The following is a 27,908-nucleotide window of genomic DNA, read 5'->3' as shown; positions in this document are numbered from 1 at the left end:
CAAACGTGCAAATAACGTACAGACGTCCACAAATGTCAACATTTTAAGTGGCGCGCTTGCCCATATCTCGCGAGATCTTCCGGTGCTCAGTACTTTGTCAGCAGCAGCGCTCCTCCACCATTTCGCTGCGTAAAGTCTCCTCCCCGCGACCGCTACATTCTGCGCCGAAACCCAGTCTCTCCCGGTCCGTATTTTAACTTCTTCCCACAGACCTAGTGGTACCTCGTTGGGTACCGGGAGACAGTTTGGATTACTGGCAATACGGATTGAGTGTGATTTTACGTGGATGACGACTCCTTCAACGAGAATTTAGTAAAAGAAAATTGGTCGGAAATTTCAGGTAGGTGGGAACTTAAGATGGCGGCCTAGAGAGGGAGGGGGGCAAGGAGGAAGTAAGAGGGGGATTTGAGGGGGGCCTCCGATAAACGATAGGACACAATCGCACTCCCTTTCGCCTGGTGTTGCAGTTTAAACGGTCTGTGTTGAAATTTGGTAACAGTGTACTAAATCGAGACGGTAGTCATACGAAACGGAAATCAGCAACGTTAATCCAAAGTGTATGTACTTTATGTATTATGAATGCACCATCATTTTCTCATTGTCGCTTTCAAGGAGCCATTGTTTGTGGGACAGTGCGGGTCCCCCTAAATACCCCGTGTAATCATTGCAAAATTTCAATGAAAGTTAATAATATTGTTTTTGCTTTGTGTACGTTTGGATCGAATCTTATTGTTTTCAGGGCTTGAAAGTGAATATTTTATAAAAACAATTAATTTTGCTAAGAGATTTGACCCCACGCAATGACGTCACGAGTGATTGTCCCCCTCCAGTGCATGCAGAAGTGGGTTTTAATGCGACTTTTCGTTATTTTGTTCTTTCCCCCGTGAACTAACATGTCGTGTGTATCAGCATAAATGAACGAGCTCCTTTACATGCTGGAGCATTACATAACCGATGGTGGGATGTGGCGCTTGCGCATAAAATGAACGCACCCTACTAACTCTTCTAGCTTGCTAGTTAGCAGCAGCAGTGCCACCCAAGCAGTGTTATTGTGCGTGCGCTAACGTACGCTAGCTAACCACACTAGCTAAACCGGTGTTTTATTTAAATCTACCCCCCATTGAGTAGCGCCCCCCTTGTATTATAAACCTAAACTTCGATATATTGCTGTATTTAGATAGTGGCTCAGTGCATTGCTTGGTACTAACAAAATTGTATCCTAATACATAGACAGTTACCTGTCCCGCTCCTTACCATAATCAAAACTAAAACCTTACACCAACCTTACAGGGTAATAGTCCAGGGGGATAGTACTCAGGAGGCAAACGTTAGCCGTATATCACATATCTATTGTTATTATTATTATTATTATTATTATTATTATAAGAAAAAACGATTCAGTCGCCACTAAGATGGGAATGAAAAGTCGATTCAAATTTCATCCACTCGGTGACAGTATACAACCATTGAAGAAAGGTGTTTTTTGTTAACGTAAACAACTGTCTACAAGTTCATGAGGGCTTTATGTAGCAACCATGGACAGAATTTACATTGATGAGAGCATTAAATGAAAGACCAGGGTCCCGCGCGTCTGGTCACCGGCTTTTAGCTCAAGGAGCGCATGTTGCAGAATTCACACCACCTTCCAGTGGGCGACTGCAGCAAACGCAACTTGGAGCTGGCTACCGATTAATGCAGCTTCATTTAGGTTTTTTTTTTAAATTACAGCTGCAAGATAACCCACTCAAATTCGGCCAGAATCAGCTGCTATAGTCCTAGCATAAGTTGACTAGCATGGCTCTGCGAGTGGCGGCTAATATCATGCTCAAAGTCTCATGTATTGCGATATTTTGTTTACAAATTGCACATCTTATGAAATGCATTGTAGTTGTAGTTCATTGATTGCAAACGTACAACGTTGGATCAAGTGTTCAAAATACATGTATGAAATTATCACTAAAAGTAATGATTGTGTATTCAAGTCCCCGGAATACTACTATATTAAGATTATAACTGAAGTTTTCAAAGCAGAGTTTTACTTTGTTCATTTGGGAGTTCAGGACTGCAACCAATGATTATTCTCATCATGGATAAACAAATGTCTGTGAATTTCACCAGTGTGGAGTTAATGAAATCGAATCTTGATTGTTTCCTGAATGATTTCCTTAATTTGGAAAAGAGATAGTGGTGATGAAAGTTGTGAAACTGGTGTTCATCATAATCCTAATGATGTAAAAAGCTATTTTAAATATTTGACCTTTTTACATGAAAGATTCAGTGATCAAAATGTTGTCACTTAGGTTTTTTAATTCTTGTGTGATTAAGAAGTTAAAGCTGACAGTATTTTCATCTCTAAACTGTCTTCTATTTTTTTTTGCTTCTGTAGAATATGTGGAGGGGACCTTAATTTCAGCATCCTGGAAGTAGAAAGCACAGAAGATCTGTGTCTCACACCACAGACAGGTGAGAAGTTGTTGCTTTCATGTGGTCATTTCTGAATATAACGTGTCATTGTTTATGGCTTTTCTTTCTTTAATAACTTTGATTGTAAAGTTGCAGCACACAGCAACACCCTCATGACTGTTTTTCTTAACTTAAAAAGTGTTCATTTTTTTGTTATATATTTTTTGTTTAGACACTTTGTTGTTGATCTTCATCACCAGGTGCAGTGTGTAGCAGAGGAAGCACAGAGGAAGGACGCTCTGGGGAGGAGGCGGTGCGGCAGCAAGCCTCTCCGGCTGTGGATTTGCTGGGTGGCAACCCCCAGGCTGCACAGAATGTGGCTGGGGAGTCGCCTCAGCATGCCCCGCAGCCGGTCGGAGCTGCCCCCCACCCAGACCCTCCGTTCCCCAATCCATCCACTGTGCCATTGCCAGAGAGCAACGACTCCGCATTCTTCGGCATGGAGAACATCCTTCCATCGCCAATGCCCAAGATTGTCCCTATCAGCAGCGGTACTAAGGACAGTGTCTCAAAAGAAGTCCCAGCTGAGGAAAGCATTTCTGGAGTTGCAAGATCTTTTCTGTCAGCCCTTACAGAGGATTGTAGCTCCTCTGCTGAGTTGCAAAGGCTTCCAGCTCCCCTTTGTCCTCTTCTTGCCACAGCCACACAGATCGACAGCACAGTGCAAGAGTTGCATTATGGGTCAAAAACTGAAAAAGAGAAAAGCCACTCATGTAGTGACACAAACCAGATTCAGCCACATAAAGAAGGTGCTGGGCTTGTGGCTAATGCAAGGACAAAGGAGAAAGAGTCTGCCAGTTTGGAATATAAACCAGAGACTGGGACAAACATGGAACTTGTTGGAAAAGAGGAGGAAACGGGTGGAAATATTGTCCCAAAACCATCATCTCAAATCTGTTTTACTGCCTCATCATCTTCTGTCCCACAATCGGGTGTTGGAATTAACACAGAACATGAGGCTGTGGAGCAGTCTGACAGGAATTCACTGGTCCATGCAAATCAGGACGGCCACTTATCTCCATCTGGTGCTGCGTGGCAAGCTGATAGTCAAAAAGACTCAAAACCATCTCCACTCCCTTTACCCTCTTTTGACAGGTGTGAGATTAAGCAAACAGACCAGTCAAAAACGCAACCTGCTATCACCAAGAAGATCTCCGATGATGGCAGAGAAATACAGAGAGCCAACTCTGTGGAATCAGTTGAGACAGTGGAGCATGTTAAAGGACCTCTTGAAACTTCTCACAAAGAAACACAACTTCCATCAACTGAAATACTTGAGACCTCAAATGAAAGAGAAATGCTTGATGGATTATACACAAAAACAAGCTCTGTGTCCAGCAACACATCTAACGGAGGGGACGGCAATGTCGACCAGGGCTGTGATCCCATTGTAGGAGAGCAGGTGGATAGAAGCACAAGGGAAGAAGAAACTGACATGGCAATCTCATCTGACTTCACAATGCTGCCCAAATGTTCTTCCACACTGGATAGTTCCTCAAAGCTCTCTGCTTCCCCTTCCCTGTTTGACACAGGCATAGTTGTCTCTCTGCAGGAAGGGCAGGTTGTTGACGCAGAAACATCTCACCACGCTGATCAAATCCCCACAACAGAGACACCCCTGGTTGCTGAACTCCCTGAAGCCCAACAAATTGTGGTTGTCCAAGAGGGAGGGCATATCAGTGGGGACTGGTCTGAAATGCACCTGAATCAGAGTTACCTCTTACAACAAGAGGATGGCAGTCTGTGTGAAGCTGCCATTGTTAACGAACTAACTTCTGAACCAAAGCTGTATGAAGAGAGGGTTCAGTCACATGTGGAGTTAGACTCACAGCCGGTGGAAGTGTATGAGTTTTGCAGCCTGGTGGAAGAGGTTGCTGAGGAAACGGTGTGTGCCAGTAACACCACACAGATACCTCACTCTCCAGGATATGAAGTGAACCTATTCAATGCGTTACTAGAAAACTCTGAGTATACGGTGAAACAGGACTTGGAGGTGCACCTTGGAACATCTATTCACACAATCAATGATAGTGACACTGTCATAATTACCCAGCAGCATTTGCCTTCATCAAATGATGCAAATCAAATAGATAATTCCCATACTTTGTCCATACAAAACATGAGAGCGGCTGCTGTCAGACAGCATTTACTATTAGATGCTAACCAAGCTGTTCAAGTGGCAAACTCAAGTGAGGTTTGTTTAGTTGAAATAGCTGCTGTTACATCTGACTCGTTCACTGTTGAACAGACAGACACCAGTGGGCAAATTGAGACAACTTGCTCACAGGTCAATGCTGCAGTGTCAGACCAAACAGAGTTGAGTGATTCTGCTGAAATTCACACAGCTCCCCCAAAACAGGAAGTAGAAGCAACAGCTGGTTCATTATCTCTCATATCCCCAGTAGTAACTGGGGAGGTCACAGGGACACAATCATCTGTTGCTGTTTCAGTACATGTTCCTCATTTTGAAAATCCACCTTCTTGTGTACAGACCCCAGGAATAAATATTGTAAGTGCCACAAAGCTTGAGGCATTTGTCTCTTCACATGAAAGGACCAAAGAAACCCTTGCTTTGACAGAGACTCCATCACAGAATGACCAGAATGTTGCCATGTCCACAGGAACCAAACCAACGGCTCACAGCAGCACTCCTGTCTCTAGTATAAAAAATTCTAATCCGCTCCTTCTCCAACTGGGTGGAAGTCCTATCTTGAAAACTGCACCCTCCCTTTTGGCACAGGTGTCCAAGCAACAAAATGTGGCCAGCAAGCTGGCCAATGCTTCTTGCTCTGGCACAGTATCTGAGAAGTGCCTTCCCCAAATTGTCTCAGCAGCAGACTCTTTGTGTTCGTCAGGCATTTTTAGCACCCAGCAAGATCAGACACAGTGCTCCGTCAGTAAGGCCTCTGTGCCGGAAGAAGCTGTGGATGTGCAGCAGGTCATTATGAGCAGTAATGTCATATTTCAGCCTGACCAGACCATGATAAGTACATCTGACAAAGAGGCTTTAATTGTCACTGAAACTTCAACAAGTGAAGCTGGGTCCCAAGATTGTGTCACACCTACTAAAGACACCCCACCTAGAATCCCCCACACCCATGACATCCTCAAAACATCAATGGAGAGGGAAGATTCAACATCCACCAGTCCTCATGACCCCATCAGCCAACCTGACTCCCTCTATGCGGAAGATGAGAGTGAGGACATGGACCAGGACGAAGCAATGGGAGAAACTGAGGCTCAGGAGGTTGCTTCTGGACAGATAAGCAGTCCAGAGGAAGGCAGTGATGAAGACCCCGATGAAGACAAAGCAGAAATTGCTTCTCCCAGCTCTCAACACAAGGTATTTTCATGAGGAATGGGATGTTGTATTAAACTGATTTGAATCATAGAGTAAGGGAGGTACAGAGTAGTTAGGATGGGAAAATAATGTTGTAGTATTTTTGTCAGGTCTAGAGGTGGGAAACATTAGATGTGGATTTAAAAATAAAATAAAAAGTATAAATATACAAATATACAATACAATGTGGTAGAATGAAGCATCAAGCCTTGTTCATTTCCCCCCAAACGTCCCTAAACAAAAGCATTGATGAAGCAAAAACAGTGTTTACAAATACGAAATCATTATCTAGGGATTTTATTAGCTTTATCATTCTAAAAGCTATTCCTTAATGTAGCTCCTCTAACCCTTCAAGAAAGCTGATGTCACTCAGGTTACACATTTTTTTGATTAACACAATTTCTTATTTTTCTCGTTTTGTAGTTGTGCTTGTGTTGTAGTTTTAGTATATCATTTTTATGAAAATGTTTCAAAGAACTTGTAGAACAGCAGTAAACTTGAAATCTACATTTGCTGAGGACAAAATTGCATTATTTGCTATTACGTCATTATACCATCATGTCATTGTTTTTCTGTGATTCACATGAGTTATGCTGGCATGTTTTAACTGTATAAATATGTCATCACTCTGGTATTATACCTATCCCTCTGCATGTAGTCCATATTATTTTATGAAAATCATGTGAACAGTGTTCTTCAGTGAGTTTATTTGGCCGCATGCTAAGCCATGTGTGTTTTCCAGCATGGACAGAGCAGGACAGACAATAAAGCATTGTTCCTTAAGGTAAGTGGTGGTTGTGAGACACCCAGGGAAGTTTCCTTAAACAAGACATTCACAAGCACCTCCTAGTCAGGCACCATCACAGTTAGTGCCATATTGTGACTAAATAATCTGTCTTTGACTTCAGCTATTTTCACATTTCATAATTCTGCATTAAAAGCAAGCTGCGTGTGGTTTCTGTTACATTTAAGAGCAGCATGTAAACCTCAGCCAGTTTCTGTTATTGACCTATTTCCTTTTCATACTTGTCCCCTGGCCTTTAGGTACAGCAATGGATTGCAGACAGGGTTACCTTGAATTCTTCTCCTGTCTCACCCTCCACCTCCTCTTCCTACCCTGGCCCCTCACCCAGCGGTGACTGGACCACACGGCGAGAGAAGTCTTCACCTCTCCGGGATCCTCACGGCAAATTTGTTTCTCCTTCCGCTCTTGGTGGCTACAGCTCGCCCTCTGATCAGACCCCTCCTCCGCGACCCCGTGGGGAGCGTCACACAGACATGGCAGAGCTGGCTAAACACGTGAGTGAGCCTTGAAATACAGTTTGTACAACTTATTTTTTGCCAGTAATGGGAAAGCAGGGTGGCTGCTTGCGTTTAAAAGAACAGTGTTTAATTAATGAATCCATATGACATTTTTGTTCTTTAGTTGATCTGAGGTGGCACAAAAGACTTTCAGTCACACTTTGTTTGCCTCATGCCTTGATGGGGTTGCTGTAGGAGACTGAACTTTAAATCATATAAAACATAACTCTGACACAACATTTTTGGGTTGCCACAGGGAGATTAAGCTTCTGGGTTTCTGATTAATGCTGTCACAATTGGTTTGGGTTTGATGTTTCAATACTAAAGTAATTCTTGATTCAGTAAAGCGATAGCAAGGCACTATTTTTAGTTCACTGTGCTAAACCATTCACTTATGCCTGTAGGATTACTGTCTTCAGTAAAATGACTGCAGCCAATTTTCAAATGTTTGCCATTTTGTACTTTTTGTTTTAAAATTATTGAAACAAATAATCATCAAAAGAATTGCCAGTTCGATTTTCCTTTGACAATTGTATTAATTGACTAATTATTCCAGCTCTGGAGAATATGCTGCTTTAAAAAAAAAAAAAAACTTAACTTAATGCACTCGGAAGCATGTCAAGTAGAATCATCACATCACAAGGGCAGCTTAATATTAATATCATTAATATTATAATTATTATTCTCTAGCAATGGGGAGCAGCATGTCTGCTGCAGCACAGGGGAAAATGGAAAAGGGACATGGGTGCATGTATTATAAAATGAAATCGTAAGTCTTCATGCAAAACTTCCCTTGCAAAGCTGTACACCATCGGAGTTCTGTGCTATACCGCCATGTGTTGACATGATTATTAATTAAATTCAACAAAATGTTGAGCAGTTAAAAGCTGTGGTCTTGAATGAACTAATTTTTGTTTCACTCGATCACAAGTGAAATAATGTGGGAGCAGGATTTACTGAGTGATTTCTTTTCTTTTTTTCATTTGTGTCCTGCAGGAAGCCGACATTGAGCATCGGACCCAGGCACTTAAGCGAGAAGGGTTCTGGTCAATGAAGCGTCTCACACGTTTGACGGAACCTGTGCGACCAAAGGTTCAGTGGGATTACTTGTGTGAGGAGATGCAGTGGCTCTCTGCAGATTTTGCCCAAGAGAGGCGGTGGAAGAGAGGGGTGGCCAGGAAGGTGAGTGTTTCCCTTCACTTGTCACATAAGCTTAAGTAGCATGCATCTAAATCTAATTACTTTAACACCACTTTTTTAAATAGGTAGCTTTCCTGAAAAGATGAAGGTGTTCTATGTATTTAATATTTTTGTTCTATACAGTCTATGTCCTAGATTGGATCTGTTATTGTGTTTTTTAGGTAGTACGAATGGTGATGCGACACCACGAGGACCTGAGGCAAAAAGAAGAGAAAGCCAAGAGAGACGAGCACGCTAAAATTAGAAAAGTTGCCTCTTCTATTGCAAAGGAAGTGCGGGCGTTCTGGAGCAGTGTTGAAAAGGTAAAGAACCACAAAAATTTGATTAAAAAACACCCTGGTCATTTTTTTTCGAGGAGCATGAAGTGTTAAGAGTGGTGTTGTCTTTGACCATAAAGGTGGTGCAATACAAGCAGCAATCCAGATTGGAAGAAAAGAGGAAGAAGGCGTTGGACCTGCAGCTAGACTTCATTGTTGGCCAGACGGAGAAATACTCGGACCTTCTGAGCAAATCACTAGCAACTACAAGGCCTACTGAAACTGTCTCAGTGGCTCCCCAAAAATCTCTGCCGCCTCCTGCTGATGAGGATGGTAAGGAGACTTTGCTTTTTTATAAAATGAGCTCAAAGTGTCGGTCCTGAAAATCCCTTCAGAGCTGGTTCATTGGTTCAGGCTGCGACGTTGTCATAGCTACACCACCAATGACTGAATCTTCTTTGACTGCCACAGAGATATTATGAAGACAAAGGGCTCTTTTTTACTGTCAAGGTTGTTGCATCTTTTGAAAGAATCGACCATTATCTCACCGGTCTGAAAATCTCCCCTGCTTACCGTAGCTCAAATGCACTCTGGCTTGACTGATACGATGTTAAATCAAATCTGTCATTGCAATTCACCTGAAGACTACTTTAGCTTTTCTCAACAACCGACAGTTGAGAAACTTGTCAAACTTGTCACACTAGTCTGTTGCCATTGTCAGCAATGGAAGATGATTCCTAAAGAATGGATGTGTGCAGTCATTTCAGGTTAAGGCCTTGTTCAGGCAGAGGAAGGACATGGTTCATTTTTGTGTCCGTAGTTGAGCCTTCATCTTCATTATGTGACGGTTATGTGGTGGTGAATTGCAAACTGAATCTCCATGGCCATCAAGAATCTCTGACACTGGAACAGTGTCTCCTGAAATGTTGTGAATATGTGGCTTAAAACCTTACAGTTTTTGTGTGGTACTTTATGAGCCCAATCAGTGGAGATGTGAGACATATTTTAGATGTGAAGTGTAAGTGCACAGCACAAACAACTCCTTTCAAATGCAGACAGAGACTTTGAGCCACCATGTGAGGAGGAAGATGATGAGGAGACGATAGAGGTAGAGGAGCAGCAGGAGGGCAATGATGCTGAAAGCCACCAGAGGGAGATTGAACTGCTGAAGGAGGAGAGCATGCTGCCCCTAGACCAGTTACTCAGCACCCTCAACCTGCCACAGGTACCTCCACAAACCTGCCAGCACTGGGAAATTGTTATTTGATACTGATTCATCAGTATCGCTATCCCACTGTTTAGCCACAAGTAAAATGTATATACTGGCACATCTTTTAAGTCTGTATTACGTATTGTACCTATTTTACACGTTCTAATTAACACATAGATAATGTCTGTTTTTTAGTTATAAAATACAGTATATTTCAGATTTAACTGGGTTTGAACATAAGCAATGAATATATACACATCTAATAAACAATTGGTTGTGCTGTTAAACATAAATATGTTAAATATATTTTTGCATTTCATGCAATTACTCTTGTTGCACTACATAGGACTCGGGCTCAGAGGAAGAAGGCTCTGATGAAACATCTTCATTAGTGGAAGAGGAAGACGGTGAATTCGCTGCCAATGAAGAGGATGGTAAGATTACTCCTATCACTGAATAGAAGAGCATAAATTATAGTTCATTTTATATACAGTACATTAATCACTGCAAGACATAACACTGCACCAGTATTTTCCTTGAAATGTTTTGAAGTACATTTTCAATTTCTTCTCTTTTACAGCTGAGGATGAAGAGGACACAATAGCAGCCCAAGAGAAGGTAGAGGGAACTGTAGATCATGCAGAAGAACTAGATGACCTAGCTAAAGAAGGTTGGTGATTTTTTTTATTGGTAAACTATGCCCTTGTATTGGGTGGCCTTTTGTTCATTTGTGCAATGCTTGGTAGTTCTCTTAAGTGTGTTGTCCTTCAAAAGAATTTTGCCCAATAGTGATTTAAATGACTATGAAGAGTATGCATGGGCTTAGAAGTAGACATAAAGTCTACTTCTAATGTAGAGTAATGTATATGTATTTTGACAGATTAAAAAGCTCACGGAGAGTGAAACAACTTAACTTTTACAATCACATGTTCAGATCTTCAATGGCAACACCATTAATTGCTAATTAATAATTTCATAGTCTTTTCCATGTCAATTAAAAATATTTTTTAAATACAGAACTGTTTTACTTCTCTTCTACCCTGACATGTCTCTAATCTCCACGTAGGTGACATGAGTATTGAAGAGCTGTTGGAGAAATACAAAGGAGCTTATGCCTCAGACGTTGAGGCAACATCAGCTTCTGCCTCTAAGGCGAGCTCTGACTCTGAGGCATCTGGGGATGACGAGGTGGAGACTGAGGAAGATGAAAGTGATGTGGAAAGCAACACTTCCTCCTCAGGTATTAAAATTTGATAATCCAGAGTTGTGGCGTCTTTTCATTGGGAAATATCTGATTTTGCATGGTTTTGACATTGGACATTTTCATTAGTAAAATAACTAATAATTTCAAATGTGTTGCTCTTAGTTTCACCTGGAGACAGTGCAGAGGAGGATGAGAGTGAGAAAGAAGAGAGTAAGGAAGATGATGAAGAGGAGGAGGAGGAGGAGGAGGAGGATGACGATGACGACTGTGGAGATGAAGGGATGGAGCTCTTGCTAAAGGAAGGAGACCACAGCCCACCCTCTAGCTCACGACCAAAGAAAGAAATCAGCCATATTGCTGCCACTGCAGAGAGCCTGCAGCCTAAAGGATACACTCTGGCTACTACAAAGGTCAGTTATGAATCTTTGTGATAATTGAGGCTAAATAGATGCAAAGTGTGTCTTGAGTGTAGTGCAGATGTAACAGATCCTTATTGTCGTGGCAGGGAAACCCCTCCAAATCGGTAGTTTATAAAGCAGGACTGTTTTGTGTGTTCAAGTTCACAAACACAATCCTGTGCAGTTCTGGACCATAGATTTCTCATCTTCTGCCCAATAAAAGGTCAAGACCCCCATCCCATTCCTGCTGCACGGCACGTTACGAGAATACCAGCACATTGGACTTGACTGGTTGGTCACCATGTATGAGAAAAAGCTAAATGGCATCTTGGCTGATGAGATGGGTTTGGGAAAGACCATCCAGACTATCGCTCTGCTTGCTCACCTCGCCTGTGAAAAAGGTAACATACATAATACAGCACTTAAATTGTTCTTTTTCCTTACTTTCTCTCCTTTCATTTACTTACATTTTTACTTTGGCTGTTACTGTTTAGGTAATTGGGGCCCTCATCTGATCATCGTCCCCACCAGTGTGATGTTGAACTGGGAGATGGAGCTGAAGCGCTGGTGTCCCGGGTTCAAAATCCTCACTTACTTTGGTAGCCAAAAGGAGAGGAAGCTAAAGAGACAGGTAATATTTCCAATGGCTCTACAGTAGAGGGTTTTCTCTGCAGTTTGCTTGTTTCCAGTGTGGGAACTACAATAACTTAATTATAATTAAATGTGTTTGACAATATTGGAAATGCACTATTTGATCAAAAACATAAATGAAAACCATACTATTCTCTTTTCTCAGGGCTGGACAAAGCCTAATGCTTTCCACGTGTGCATCACTTCGTACAAGCTGGTGTTGCAGGATCATCAGGCCTTCCGACGCAAGTCTTGGCGTTACCTCATCCTAGATGAGGCCCAAAACATCAAAAACTTTAAGTCGCAGCGCTGGCAGAGCCTGCTGAACTTTAACAGGTCAGTGAAGCTGGGTATTTTGTATTCTCAGACGTGTGCACTCCGTAATTATTTTCCCACTACTTATGAGTCAACATCCATCATTAAAGGTGACATAGAATGCTTGTATCGCACATATATGTTAGTTATGGAGGTCTACTTACATATATTAACTTGTTTTCATGGTTAAAAACCTCCTAATCGCTGCAAACGAGCCGATCAAAATATCCCCCTCGTCAGCCGCGCTGTTTCAGACCAAAACCACACCTCCAGAACGTGGACTGTGTTGTGATTGGCCAGCCAACGAGAGCTTTCCCACTGTCCTGTGATTGGCCAGGTACCTGGAAGTGACGTAATAGATAGGCCAGCTCTCAGATACACAGCTCCCCCTCTGGCACGGTGGATGCTCTGCATCTCAGCAGCTACAACGAGAGTAGTTCTTCTTCTTCTGCGGTTCAATGTACGCAACCGGATGTGCCCGGACTAGTGCCCGCACCAGGAGGCGCTACGGTGGTGAGAGGAGTGGTGAGGATTTCTGATGACGACATCAAATTAAGGAAGTGCCGATACGCTTCGCAGAGCCCAGGAAAACAATAAACCCTATTTTCTCAGCAGTGGCTGTTTGTTCTGAAACGTTAGGGTTTCATAAACGAGGTAATGACACAGATACACACACACAAACGCAGCGTTAATTGGAGCTACCGGTCTATGACGCCTTTAAGGAACACATTTTGTTACAGCATTTTTGATGGGAACAGTTTTATTTATTTTTGGTGGTTAGTCCTGTTTGTTTTTCTTTTTGTTACATGAGAAAATGTGAGCATCCTGAAAAGTTGACAAATTATGCAATTTTCATGGCTCTGCGAACAGACACATTTTCATGTTTACAGGTTGTTGTGTTCAGGTTGGCACCAAGTCAGTCAACTCAGGTTTAATTATTTTTTTTAATTAGAAATCTATTTCATTGAAAAAGTCCTGATTGGATTACAGTTCTCCTTTGTCATCTTAAGTCCTGAGGATAAACAGTAAAACCTTTCCTCTGACATCTCCCAATTTCAGCCACCGACGACTGTTGCTGACTGGAACCCCTCTGCAGAACAGCTTGATGGAGCTGTGGTCTCTGATGCACTTCCTCATGCCCCATGTCTTCCAGTCCCACCGTGAGTTTAAAGAGTGGTTTTCCAACCCGCTTACAGGAATGATTGAGGGCAGTCAGGAGTACAACGAGGGCCTGGTCAAAAGGCTTCACAAGGTGCTGAGGCCTTTTCTGCTCAGGAGGATCAAAATTGATGTCGAGAAGCAGATGCCCAAAAAATATGAGCATGTTGTGCGCTGTCGCCTCTCCAAGAGACAACGATTCCTCTATGATGACTTCATGGCACAGGCCACGTAAGTAATAAGCATATCATAACTTCTGTTATTGTTGATACTATCATCAAGGTCTCTTCATCCCCTTGTGTGTAATTCACAGGACGCGGGAAACACTGGCTAGCGGTCACTTCATGTCTGTGATCAATATCCTCATGCAACTCCGCAAAGTGTGCAACCACCCCAACCTGTTTGACCCTCGACCCATCCAGTCTGCCTTCATCACGAAGCCCATTGTTTTCCGTACAGCCTCTCTGGTGCACGAAGCCCTGGAGGTCTCTCCTTTAAAGGTGAGCATTTAAGGGAGACCATGAAAGCTTTGATTTGGTTAAAAATATTGAGAGAGAAAATACTTTTAACATGAGCACTATTGAATTAATGCAAAATAAAAACACTGTACAATTTTTCTCCACAGCGCTGCGACCTGTCAACATTTGACCTTGTTGGTTTAGAGAGCCGTGTGTCCCGGTACCAGGCAGATGTCTTCCTGCCACGGCACATGGTCACGCGCCAATTAATCCAGGAGATCATGGACTCTCCTGGACCCCCTCCGAGACCCAAACCAGTACGCATGAAGGTCAACAGGTACAGATTCAAACTAATACTTCTACATTTTGCAGTTTTGCAGTCAAGTATTCCTGATTCTCAGAATAGTATTACATAGTTATATCGTGTTACCAGTGTACAAGAAGATAATACCAACAGTGGGTGGAATATTATTTCATTCCTGTGCCCCCTTGGTCAAACTGTTTGGTCACTATTTTATCACATTTCTTTACATTGACCTTTAACAATTGATTCTTTACTATTTTGCAAGTTCCTGGACAGTGCAACCAAACTATTTCCCTATGTTAAAACATAGCCCTAAAATAAATGACCGTGCTTTCTGACGACGGTCTATAAGCTAAGCAGGAAAGTTAACAAGCAAAAGTCTTGTTGCACTTTAGGCAAAGACCATTGTCAATATCAGTTCTGATAAAACGTAACCAGAGTTTTCACCTTTTACTGCTCCTTTGTGATGTACATTACATTACAAGTATTTATTTTTTTCTGTTTTCACAACTGTGGCTTACAGTGCTGTTATTCCAAATGTGCCATATTTCTCATTAAAGATATTTTTAAAAAAAAAAAAAGAAAGAAAAGGAATGATGGATATACTCTATATACCCATGTGGTATGCTCCTAACCAAATAAGTCTTGAAAATAAAAAGCCAAAACACCTTTCAAAAAAAGAAAACGTAACCAGGGTTTTGAACGTTTAACTTTCTCCATTATTTGGTCTGACTGCCATAGAGGTTTCCAGGGAGCACATCCCTGCTAACCAATCAGAGAAGTTTAAGTCAGGTGTCTTAACACAGAGCTGACAGTCAATCAAAACACACCTATGGTTTGCTATTTCTGTCTCATGTGCACTTCAGTCTTCTATTATCCTCACTTACATCAGTTATTGCTGGGCTGGGTGTATGTGTGGAGAGGGAGGCATGGGTCGGTTTACTTTTGATTCTCAAGCTAGTTAGATTTCCAGAACTTCTATATGTATGCAATCATAAATTCATATTGTTGTTGATTTTTGACATATTGTCTGTCTTTCAGGATGTTCCAGCCGCCGCCCAAGGGTGACAACAGACAGTTCCTGCTGATGAACAAACCTACCTGCTCTGTGCCCCCTGCAGCTCAGACTCCCAGACCACTTCCAATCACTGAAGTTTCCTCAAGTCCAAGTTCCTCTGCTCCTGTAGTTCAACAAGGCAAGCAGTAGATACAACTAAACGAAAGATGCAGTTTATGCTGTTGTCTTATGGGTATTGCTGTAGTTTTGAGATTTCCAGCCATAATTCTATTAGCGCCATTAGACCTCATTGGTGATAATGTTGCCTTCCTCAAACCACTTTTCTCTTACTAATGTCTACTCATGTTTTTTTTGTTTTTGTAGTGGTGTGTACTGTTGCATCCGCCCCCCCTCCCCGCACATCCATGCATCCTGCAGCTCAAACTGCTGTGAGGTCCAGCGTGCCCAAGCCAGTACTAACTGTACGGCCTCCCAATACACCCTGCACAGCCAGCATTCCTGTCCATCCAAGTCCTAACCCCACCAGCATGCCCCAGAGGGTATTGCTTAGTCCAGATATGCAAGCCAGGTTACCTTGTGAGTATATCATTTTAATTCCCCCCCTCCCCATGTATTACTTGCTGACTTCTTAAAAATGGTTCTTATCTTTTTCTTGTTTTCCCTTTTAAGCTGGCGAGGTAGTGAGCATAGCTCAGCTTGCCTCCTTGGCAGGGCGACCGGTGTCATCATGTCAGGGCAGTAAACCCGTCACCTTTCAACTTCAGGGCAACAAGCTGACTCTGTCTGGAGCTCAGATCCACCAAGTCCCTGCAGCTACTCCACGTCCTATTCAAGGTGAGTGTAAATCTGATCTCTTGTAAAGGATTGTTTGAAATGACTGTAAATGACAGGTTACAAACTGAAATTGTTCCTGTGCTCTGACTCGCTCTCATGTAGGAAATGTAATGCACCTGTTGTCCACCGGGGTGCAGCACCACATTATCAGTCAACCTGCTCAGGTGGCTGTCCAGAGCCCCACCACTGCCAACACCTCCTCCACTGCTCCCCCTGTGAATCGCCTACCTCATAATGACCCTGCACAAGGTTTTCAATGCTTTCTCTTCTTCACATTGCTTTTCCACATTATGTCAGTAAACATCAGCCATTACATGTTCATGCCTTTAACTGAGGTATGTCCTTTAGTTTTTCCGAAGCTAAACTTAATGTAAGAACTGCCAATACAATGTTTAAGAAATGATGTTTTTCCTGAAGGCAGAAATATACTCTGCATGTCTGGATATTTTCAGTCAACTAGGTTATAGTTTTTCTGTTCTAACATCTTTGAAGAACTGAAGAAGCCTCATGATTCAGCTCTTGTAATTATTACATATGGTATGATGTTCTTTGTCAGAAAAACAATTTAAATCTCATCATTCAAAGTGATTACTGTTTTATTTGTTCTAAACCATTTCAGTTATGTTTCCTACTCAAAGCTGACATGGTTTTAAATGTTTTCAGTGCCCCCATCCATGGTGAGCAGCCCCGGCGTAGTGAAGATCGTTGTGCGCCATTCAGCAGGCAAGGAGGGTGGGCCTGTGCCCACCCTGGCAGTGGCTCCTTCCCCCCGTGTTATTCCTCAGGCACCCCCCACATTGCATGCCCACGTCCACACAACCCCTGTCAGAAACAGTGCTCCTCTGCAAATAGCCCAGCGCACCCCTGGTCCTGCTACTGCCCACTACACCATAGCTCCTCCCAGAAACACTAGTTCAACCCCGAACCAGCCCCAACCCCCTCGCCCTGTTCTCAAAGTAGTGCAGACTCCTTCATCGAGCACAGAGAGGCCAGGTGAGAGAACTTTTATTCTCTCTTCAGCTTATTTATAAGGCTGCATGCATGCATGATGGGCAGAACTGGGTCAGACCTTTATTGCAACTGATTTTTGCTATTTTTTTGTTACCTGCCTTTCCACTTCACTGTTTGTAATCTGCTTTTAGAGTATGCACTTTGTCAAGTTAGAGGAAACATGCTGGAACTGTAGATAGTGGCAGGAAAGAATTTGAAACCAGTTTAATTTCTGGCATGTTCGAAGATATACATTCCTCTTTGGAGTCCCATATGGTTAACTTCCTTCAATCATCTTTCTCTTGTAATGGAATGTATTTAATGATGTGTGATCAGGAAAGCAGGGTAGGGGATTAGAGGAACATGCTGTCCCTTGGTAGATTTAAAGGATATTGGCTCCTCTGCTATCCTCTACAAATATGTAAGGCAAGACATCAGCCTGTAAGGAAAGGATCTGACAGATTGGCCCCCTTTACACCTGGCATTAAGATGCATTTTCTGTGAACTGATTGCAGTTGGAGAGCACCTGACCACTTGTACAAGTCACATCAAGAATGAATTATTGTCCTATCTGCCGAACTACTTCGGGAGTGGTCCACATTGAACAGAAGTGTAAATATAATGAGTCTCCAACGCGTCTGTGCGAACTATGTGAGCTGAAATATGTGAAAGCGGTGACAAAACTGCAGTCGACTCGATGACTTCTTTCCTTGCTTCAAAAAGTGAAGCGGAGTCCATACAATAGTGCAACTTAACACGCGGCTAATGTTGTTTATATGGCAGTAAATGCATCTGGTGAAGTGCTATCCATCACAGAAAATGCATTCTAATGCCAGGTGTAAAGGGGGCCATAGACTCACAAAAATCAGGGCCAACACCGCCTTGTCTATTACGTACATTTTTCCTTTAATTGACTTGTGCTGGAGGCCAAGTACAGAAAAAGTCAGTCGATAAATTTGTCGGTAAAAAAAATCTATAACTAAATTTTATTTATAGATTAGCCAAAAAGGTTTTTGTAGAAAATGTTTCTATGTGTTCACCAACAGGAATGTTTACTTTTCTTTCTCCTCTCTCCCCTCAGCTCTGGCAACCCCCTCATCCTCTGCATCAAAGTCTTTAACACCACGTGACAGTAGTGGCAGTCAAAAACCTGTTGTCATGAAGTCGAGGGCCAGTGCAGGGGAAAAAACATTCCCTCCACCCAGAAAAGTACCCCGTCCACCTCCTCGCTCCCCTTTTTACATGGTAAGCAAGTTGCACCTCTTTTTGTCTTTATGAAAACTAAACATCAATTAAAAACATCATCATTGCTGTTTTAACCACTTCTTTACCTGCCCTGTACCTTCTATCTCAACAGCCGTGGCTGTCAGAGACCTATAAACAGCAGCATGGCAGTCAGCTGGACTTTATCTTTAGAGTCAATGAGCAGCACTGTGGAGCAAAGCCTGTGTATGGCCAAGAGGTTTTGGACTTTCTGACTTTCCTCCCAGACCCTCGTCCCTCTCCAGCTGCCCCATCTACTCGGGCAGAATGGGGCCGGTCAGGTCACAGAAGCTGTCTTGTCGCACAGTTCCAAAACAAATATGACTTCTGGTCACAGAGTCGTGCTGTGAAAAAAGCCATCCACAGCATTGAGGCGAGGCTGGAGCTACTCTCTGATATTATAGACAGGTAATCACTTGAGTCTGTTTTTTTTTTTTTTTACATGATGTCAACTGAGGATACAAGAGCTGTAACTAAGAGGAAAGATTTGTAATTAACTTGTAATTCTTCTTGATTTATTTTAGGTTCACATTTGTGATTCCCCCCGTAGAGGCTCCTTCAATCTCCATGCACTGCTGCCATCCTCCTCCCTCTTTGAGCCACAAACAGTCAGTCTTCTCCTCCATGCTATCAAGTCAGGTTGCTCCACTCACATGCAATCTCCATCGTATCCAGAGTAGCATGAGGACTCAGTTTCCAGATCTGAGGCTCATTCAGTATGACTGTGGTAAGTTGCCGAGATGCCTAAATCTGTTAGTAACTATTAACTAACTCACTATTGTGGTCAAGACAGATTTGCTGCTTTTCATATCGGTTGTCAGTCATATTCATGTGACGTTTTCCTGAGTTGTGTGTGTACTCTCCCATGTGCAGGCAAGCTTCAGACTCTCCATACTTTGCTGCGAAAGTTGAAGACAGGAGGCCACAGGGTGCTGATCTTCACTCAGATGACACGAATGTTAGATGTGCTGGAGCAGTTTCTTAACTACCACGGTCACATCTACCTCCGCCTTGATGGTAGCACCCGTGTTGAGCAGAGACAGGTGTGTAGGGACAGTATTTTACATTATCATATTTAAAAATGGGATGATGTTTGTAATTTTTACTTTTGGACAAATTGCTTTCATATAGTGGGGAAAAAACAGTACTAGCCAAATGAAATTGAGGACATTCCTTCCTGTTGCTTATTCCCAATACACCAACTTCTCCTCCAGGCCCTAATGGAGCGCTTCAACGCAGATCGACGCATCTTCTGCTTCATTTTGTCAACTCGCAGTGGAGGTGTAGGGGTGAACCTGACAGGAGCCGACACTGTGGTTTTCTATGACAGTGATTGGAACCCTACCATGGATGCCCAGGCACAGGACAGATGTCATCGTATTGGACAGACACGTGATGTCCACATCTATAGGTGAGTGTTTTTTTGTGGCTGATTTTGCCACAAAAAAGTGTATATTTACTGAAGGGGTAGTGAGAAGCTTAGTGGTGCCGGGATGCCACAATTTTCGTAAAGACTTAACAAGATCTTGTATATTTAATTTAAAGAAACCTCCTGACTGGGAATTCTTAAGAAACATTTTCCCATGGTCCAATATTTTGATGATAGTGTAAAGAAAATGTGTAAATTGTGGTAATAATATTTTTTAATTAATGTCCCTCTTTAGGCTGATCAGTGAGCGCACAGTGGAGGAAAACATTTTAAAGAAAGCCAACCAGAAGAGGCTGCTGGGAGATATGGCTATTGAAGGAGGAAACTTCACTACTGCCTTCTTCAAACAGGTAAAGATTTAAGAACTTACAGCAGTAGATAGCTACAGTTTACTGTTCATTCTAATAGCTGCCCACCATGTGAGATAATTATGTAATCAAGCATGTTAATTTCTCTGAAGGCTTCTTTTTATTTGTCTGTTTGAGATTTAATTTGTGGCTGTCTTAAATAACTGGTCTATTTATCATGTGACAATGAATCCATAAAGCATTTCAAGTGAAAAAGTACAGATCCTACATTCACCTTATGTGTGTGACAAGGCTACGTATTAAATTAAATGCACTGAATAAGTGACACCATTGGTACAATAGGTTGTTTTGAGAATGTTGTGATATCAGGACATGATGAAGATGAAGTCTCTATTATATTTTTCTTTTGTGTCGAGTACACTGAGCCATTTTCCCATGCGAAATGTGTCACATTTACATTTTGGTCCTTTTAGCAAACCATTCGAGAGCTGTTTGATATGAATGAAGGAGAGAAACGAGAGGCGGCAGTGGAGCTATCGGTGCCCCAAGCTGAGGAAGAGGAAGCTGCGAACAAACAAAACACCACCATTCTGGAACAGGTGAGATACATCACTGTGACATAGACCTAGATCTGTTGATATTTTGCTTTTTGCAGCACATTTTAGATATACTGTGGGAGCCATTGTTTCAATTGTATCTGTCAACTTGTTAGGCTGCTTTGATTAATATTTCCCACATCATTAATATATATTTGGTTATTATGACACAGGCAGGCCAACTGGATTAACAGTCTTGAATGAGTTTCTGCTATGGCACAATACAAACCAATAATGTTGATGTGATTTTTCTAGGCCCTGTGTCGTGCTGAGGATGAGGAGGACATTGTAGCAGCCTCTCAGGCTAAAGCTGAGCAGGTGGCAGAACTGGCAGAGTTCAATGAGAACATACCACTAGATGATGGAGGGGAACAAGAGGAGGTGGAGGAGCTCTCGAAGGCTGAGCAGGAGATCGCAGCTCTGGTCGAGCAGGTGAGTAATAGTGAAGGTCTAGAAAAGCCAGATTATCTTTTTTTTTTTTCTTTTTTTTTTTAAAGGTTCTGATGTAAATCTGAATTTTATGTTTCTCTTTTTGTTCTTTTGACATACCATATTCTCTGCCTTCCTCTAGCTCACTCCCATTGAACGCTATGCCATGAACTTTCTGGAAGCCTCTTTAGAAGATGTTTGCAAGGAAGAATTGAAGCAAGCTGAGGTACTGCCACATTTTCACCTTTTTATTGTCTGATGTGCTCAAGTGTTTGATTTAGGGTATGCTTCCTTATTAAATAAAAAACACTGCTACATCCATACAATATGAATAAAGCCCTAAAATGCAGTTTACCTATCTCGCATGTATTCAAGGGTGTGATTAATAGGATGTAAAAATAATATTGTCATGGATATGACATTGGACAGCCTGCTCTAGTATAAATATTTGTTTTGTGTTACAGGAGCAAGTGGAGGCTGCCAGGAAGGGCCTGGACCAAGCCAAGGAGGAGGGCCTCAAGCTTCACGCTTCATCTGATGATGACGATGATGAGTTTTTATCACCGCCGGCTTCTGTGGAGCCTGCACAGCCAGCTCCAGCTCGTCGGGGGCGTAAACCCAAGGACAAAGACAAGATTGTCTCCTCTACAAGGACCAGTGGTCGACTTCGTGGGGCCTCACCTGAAACTGAGTCTGAGCCTACTACTCCTAAAGAAGTGCCTGAAAGACTCCGCCTTGGTCTGAGAGGACGAGGACCTGCCAAAGACACTGGTATTGTGTCTACCACCCCGTCCCGCACAGAACATTTAAAACCCTCCATAACAACTAAACACCAGGACTTAGTCAAATCTTCAAAAGCTTCATCACCTGCCAGAGATAACCAGACCACCAAAACCAAGACTCCAAACCGTTCCCATCCCAGTCCTGTGCATGTCCCCCCAGCAGTCTCTCCCCCTGGAGGGAAACAACTGTGTTCTGTCGAGACTGATGTTAAGAGCTCCAAAGCAGGCATGGAGGAAAAGGAGGGGGAGGAGGAGAGGAGGGTGTCGGAGTCGTCCCCAGAATCCAGCTGTGATGTGGACCATCAGAAAAAAGATAATGACAACAAAGACCACAATGCCATGTCTCCCCCCTCCACTAGCTCCAGATCGCCTCGCAAGCGTCAGTCAGCAGATGATGAGGTCCTGCGAGGCCTCATTGAAGACTCCCCATCAGCCAAAGTCCTGCGGAAGCTTCCAGGAAGGCTTGTTACTGTGGTAGAGGAGAAGGAGCCAAAAAGGAGGAGGCGGCGTGGAAGTGGAGCTGGAGGTTCAGAGGAGGCAACGGTGGAGGAACCTACTGTTGGATTTGTTGATGAACCAAACAAGGACAGTACATCACCAAATCCAGACGTCAAAACTAAAGGGACTGTTACTATATCCCCTCAGGACCAGGACCCCACCCCAAATCCACCTGTGCACCCACCGCCTGTCAGAGGTTATCCCCCATATTCCCCACCTCATCTTTCTCCTGACATGCCTGTGCTGAGAAATCTTCCTGTGCGGCGCAGGTTGGATTCGGAATATCGCATGGCTGCTCAGTTGGGAGAGCAGCAGCATTTGGGTAGAGGACGGGGAGGAAACCAGTCCAAGAAAACGGACACGCTTCCCGGAAAAGATTCCTCCTCTACCGAGTCCAGCGCAAATTCTCTTGTGGCACCTTTTAAAAGAAAGAGGGGCCGGCCCCCTAAGGCAACCCTTGTGTTATCTGACTCTGATAACACAGCGACCTCCTCCCCACAGCCCAACTCGCCAAGTGAGGAAGTGAACCCTTCTCTCTCCCCAAAACGTAAGAGGGGTCGTCCCCGAAAAGACTCCACAACCATGTTAGATACTGTTGGTGAAGTTAAGAACTCCAAAAATGAGATTACCACAACTGATGTATCTGGTTTATCAAAAACAGATGGTAGCAAAGAGCTAATAGCACCATCTACACATAATTCAGATACCCCTACATCTGCTCTTGTCAGCACTGGTCAGGCTTCCCAGTCTACCACAGCTGAAGAAATAGACACTAAGCTTCAGGTTACACCACCAGTGACGGCCACTGTTCCAATCGCAGCACAAGCCTCCACAACAAAAATTCAAGAAAACACAGAAGTGTCAGCTTCAGTCCCAGCACCACCTGCAACTACACCTCAGGTGAGCCCACCTCTCCCAGTTACTACCTCCACTTCAGGCTCAAACCAAGCCCTCAATCTAGCTACAGTTCCAAAATCAGATTCAACATCTGCACAAGTTTCCTCTCCATTATCTGCCACTGTTTCCACATCCATTACTATCCCAGCCACTGCTACCCAGACTACCACAAGTTCACTGCCACCCAACAACACTGGCATATTATCTGTACCAGTTGAGAAACCAACATCTGCAACTTCAACACCTGCTGTAGAGCAAAAACCCGCAGCTTCTACAACTGTGACAATAGGACCAGACACTGCCAAAACAACCACCGTTTCCACACCTGATGCTACCATACCACCCATTGTACCACCCGTAACAGCTGTGAAAGCAGTTCCAACTGCTGCTACTGCTACTACCATAGTTCCTAAAACAATACAAAAAAGTGTTACACCAGCACTCGCTACTGCTGCAAAAGACTTGCAAGTCACTGCTCTGCCATCCACAATACCTGGTCCAACATCTGCACCAGCTATCAGTGTATCAAGTCCAGCTGCAGATTCATCAAAGCCACCCACGTCTCCCCCACCCACAGCAACATCTATAACTGTAACTACAATGACAACAGTCCAAGCTTGTCCAGTAAGCTCGGAAACAACAACAACTCCAGTAAGAACGGGACCAGCAATTCCATCAAACCCAACAACAGTTAGCACAACAACTCAAATAGATCCAGTGCAAACAAGTCCACTTAACTCAATAATTGCTTCTGCCGTTTCCACTTCATGTCAAGACAATTTTGGCAATACTCCTCCACCACCACCACCACTCCCTGAAGTCGACCTGTCCTCAGCAAGTACAGCAGCGTCTTCTCCAGGCCAACAAAGGGCAACTACAAAACCACTTCAAGCAGCAGTGCAAGGAGAGACACAGTCAGAACTGACCACAGTGGCTGTCACATCCTCTGCACTATCTCCTGCTGCAAATTGTCCAATTTTGACTCCTCCTCCTGCAACTTCCATATGTGATGTTGGCACCACAGAAGCAAAAATGTCTGCCGTAACTTCATCAACTTCAACAGATCATGTAAACGTAACAATGCCTGCAGAAACAACCTCTTGCAAAGAATCTACTTCTGCTACAACCGGTACACCTCCAGAAAATACTTTTGACTTCCCACTCTCAGTAACAACTACCACAGATACTACACAAGCTCCACATTCTGTTACCACAACTGCATCTCCGGAAATGTCAGTTACTATTGCTTTCACAAACACTGCTACCACTGCCCTAGTATCCACAACCACAGCTGCTGCTGTGTCAGTATCAGCAACCACAGACGCTTCAACCATAACTACTCCATCTGTGTCCACCTTCCAAACCTCTGCAGCCATTTCCCCCCAGGTCATGAACTTTGAATCCCAGGATGTTTCCCTTGAGGTGTCCACATCAACATCAACCACGTGTGAGGCCCTGCCTGAGGAACCTGCATCTGCCCCTCCTAGTGTTTCATCTGAAAAGCAGTTTGAAGAGTCAAATCAGAAAGTGTTGACATCTAAACATGACTCTGATATGGCTGAAATGGAAGTAGATGCTGTGGAGGCTAAGGACGGGGCAAACGAGGAGGGAGAAAAACAGCAGATCGGTAGGTCTCAGCCAAAAAGGAGGAAGATGGAGAGTTTCTCTGAGACTAAACATTTGGACTCAGCAAGTGAGGAAGTAGGGGAAGATAACACCACCTCTCAGAAAAAAGAAACTGAACAGGCAGCAGAAGAAACTACTGAAGACAGGAAACCTACCAAACAGAAAAAGTCCCTTAGTCGCCAGAGTAGTCAAGATTCCACTTGTTCTTCATCACCATCTTCTGGGGCCTCTACATCAACCCTCACTCGCCATGCTCACCACAAGAGGACGTATGAAAACAGACATCCTGCCAAGAAGAGGCGTGTGGACGTCACCTCTGATGGAGGGAATGAAGAGACGGAGGAAAAGGGTGAGGAAAATAAAGAGGATGGCAGTGAACAGGAACCCAGTGCCACTACCTCCAAGGGAAGGCGTTCCAGGTCTTCGTCTTCTGACTCTGACTCTGACAATGCCAAGAGCAGGAAGGAGCATCGGTTAACACGCTCAGCCAAGCGCAGGTTACAAGATCAGGAGAAGGAAAGGGGAATCAGGTCAGGAAAGAGACTTTCATGCAGCTCAGACAGAACTGCACAGAACAATGCCAACACGTCCACAGGAGGAGAGTCTGGCAGTGATACATCTTCTGTTAGGATCACCAGAAAGTCTGCTGGATCTCACTCTTCACAAGATAGTAAACCTCAGTTAAACAGAGCGCCCCCCGCATTGCCTCCAGAGCCTGAAGTCCTGGGAAAGAGATGCTCAGCACTCAATGCAGCAGCCAAGCTTCTAGCAATGAAAGGCAGAGTGGACACCCCTGGCCACACCCCTCGGAAGGACTCTGTGGCTAAGGCTGCTGGGACGTCCCCTTCCTCTTCTGACAAGAACCAAAAGCCTAAAAATAACAGTGTACCAGCCTCCCCTCAGATTAACTCTGTAACGAATAATAAAGGCACTGGCAACAAACCTTTAACAACGCCCAGTCAGTCAAGTCGGGCGGCTTCCCGCTCCACCAGGCAGTGTCCCGGGTCTCTGGTTCCACCCCTGGAATTGGAGTACAAGAGGTCTAAGCCTGAGGAAAAGGAGAGGGGGAGTAGAAAGTCGTCGAGGGGAAAGGATGGTGAGGCTGAGGCCCAGTCTTCATCCAGGGGCCACAGTGCCTGCAGCAGCATAAGCAGTGATGGTGAGGCTGATGGTGGCGGACGCAGCAGCAGAAGTCGCAGTAGCAGCAACAGCAGCCAACGTACCCATAGCATCAGCTCTCAAAACACAGAGCACAGAGGGTCCCACTCTCGAGCCGCTTCCTCTGGCAGCGAGCGCGAGAGGGACCGCAGCTCCGATCGGGCAAAACGTAGAGACAAAAAGGACAAGCAGGGTCATCAACGGGAGGGCAGTAGGAGGTCTCATAGGCTATCACAAGAGGTGACTAGCAGTTCGGGAACTGAGGGCACGCCGGACAGGGTGCTGCGCAGTGTTGCAGCACTTGCCGCCGTGCAGGCCAGGTCACCGGCCGCGAGCACTCGCTCCTCTTTTAGTCAACACCGTAACAACAAGACATGATCAAGAGTGCCAAAGGGAAAATAAATCGACGCTAGTGTTATGGCAGAGCACGATACAAGAACATGTCATGGCCTTCAAGGTTGCTGCTTTGTCTGCACTCAAAAGAAACGCAAGGGATCTGAGTGCTGCACAAGCCAGGGACCTCCCTGCCTCTTCGGCCCTCTCCCTTTCCAATTAGAGCTGGTCTGCCTACCAGCTCAGCTATTGTCAGCTGGGGGAAGGCTCAGGGATGATGATAATGATGATGATGGACTGAGAGTAAAAATGTGGCACCATCATTGTGCATTTGTAAATGGACGTTAAGTTGGTATAGTGGATGAATTCACCACAGGAAAGGGGCTGGAGATAATAAAGGCAAGTTGTTAGTTCACATTATGTACTGTAATCATTTAAGACTGGAACACTCAGATCTTTGTTGACATGGGACTATACAGCACCCTCTGGGGTATCAAATGAACTCCTGTGTGTGTGTGTCATTAAAAACATTTGAGTGACCAGTTATATTGTAAGTTGGCGGTTTTAGAAAGTTTGGTTTTGAAAGTTTCGTCAGCTGTCCTGACTATTGTTTCTTTGTAGTCAGTTGATAAGTTATGCATATTTTATTATATCTTCCAGGGTATTAGGAAGAGAAACTGATCTGTCGATGTGATCGTTGCTGCACTATGCTGGAACTTGTCTTTGCTTGGGCCCTATTTCATGTCAACTTCTGTTCATTTGATTCTTCTTTTTTTTTTAATCAGGCCTTGCATTTCTCATTTGCACATCGGGCCCTGGGCCTTTGGTTACATTGTGGTCTAGTTATTTGTTTTTACATCAATTTCAGTGAATTAAGTGGTTCCTGGTCTATCATAATGTATCTCTTCTAATTGAAGTTGCAAATTATCTTGAAGACTTGACACCTGGAGATAAAGTCCAAATCTTCCCAAAGGTGGTTATTGTCATGTATTTATAGTGTAAGGGCAAGAAAATGTTATTGAAATTAAAGAGTGCCTCTTTGGCCAAATGGGTTTGAACCTCAGATTGCCTTGTAAAGCACCTGAAGCAGAGGTGTTGAGCTTCTTTCTTTATTAAAAACAAAAAAGCCAAACAAAAAAAAAATACAATCCCCGCAAACATTAAAAAGAGCACCCTGTGTATCAGTGCTGTCAAATTGTTTTACTTTCACCTTAAATGTTTGTCTCATCACTTCATTTCTTTGTTCATGTAAAAAAAACAAAACAAAAAAAACGCTTGGACAGAATATGTGAATAAAATTACTGGTGCAGTTCCAGATGTAAATTGTTGATTTAATTTTTACAAAAGTTATATTTGGAGGGAGGGTAGTTCATGGTGATGGTCTTACTTTTGATTTGTCTCATTTAATTTGTTGCATTCCTTTTGATCCCTTGTAATTCCACATTATTTTACTTGAAAATTAATTAAGGCAATTACAGTTGAATAAAAAGACCAAAAATGTGTTGCAA

General features: G+C 43.5%; 1 protein-coding gene across 2 annotated transcripts; it reads left to right on the top strand.

Annotated features, from left to right (window-relative positions):
* The first annotated feature begins 134 nt into the window (after positions 1-134).
* On the top strand, positions 135-27,908 carry srcap (Snf2-related CREBBP activator protein). Of its 2 annotated transcripts, none has more exons than XM_058621562.1 (33): positions 135-340; positions 2,387-2,463; positions 2,664-5,806; positions 6,848-7,102; positions 8,102-8,287; positions 8,467-8,607; positions 8,703-8,895; positions 9,618-9,787; positions 10,119-10,206; positions 10,353-10,442; positions 10,839-11,012; positions 11,139-11,386; positions 11,598-11,775; positions 11,869-12,005; positions 12,171-12,340; positions 13,379-13,708; positions 13,791-13,977; positions 14,103-14,272; positions 15,281-15,435; positions 15,621-15,833; positions 15,927-16,091; positions 16,194-16,340; positions 16,755-17,084; positions 18,163-18,326; positions 18,439-18,752; positions 18,869-19,071; positions 19,218-19,387; positions 19,559-19,755; positions 20,009-20,123; positions 20,555-20,680; positions 20,933-21,109; positions 21,249-21,332; positions 21,571-27,908. In XM_058621562.1, exons 3-33 carry the CDS (start codon positions 2,903-2,905, stop codon positions 26,443-26,445), a joined length of 13,056 nt encoding a protein of 4,351 aa, XP_058477545.1. In that variant the 5' UTR covers positions 135-340; positions 2,387-2,463; positions 2,664-2,902; the 3' UTR covers positions 26,446-27,908. The 2 variants fall into 2 exon arrangements, with proteins under 2 accessions (XP_058477545.1, XP_058477546.1); XM_058621563.1 differs by lacking the exon at positions 135-340 and adding an exon at positions 539-557.

The sequence above is a fragment of the Solea solea genome, chromosome 21, assembly GCF_958295425.1.
Source record: "Solea solea chromosome 21, fSolSol10.1, whole genome shotgun sequence".
In the NCBI taxonomy this organism is placed as follows: domain Eukaryota; kingdom Metazoa; phylum Chordata; class Actinopteri; order Pleuronectiformes; family Soleidae; genus Solea; species Solea solea.
This window is presented reverse-complemented; position numbering and strand designations above follow the sequence as displayed.

Excerpts from the sequence above, each read along its gene's own strand:
- srcap (XM_058621562.1), top strand. The coding sequence starts at position 2,903 with ATGGAGAACATCCTTCCATCGCCAATGCCCAAGATTGTCCCTATCAGC. Across the intron at positions 14,273-15,280 it reads GTACGCATGAAGGTCAACAG|GATGTTCCAGCCGCCGCCCA; the intron begins GTACAGATTCAA and ends TCTGTCTTTCAG. Across the intron at positions 15,834-15,926 it reads TATGCAAGCCAGGTTACCTT|CTGGCGAGGTAGTGAGCATA; the intron begins GTGAGTATATCA and ends TTCCCTTTTAAG.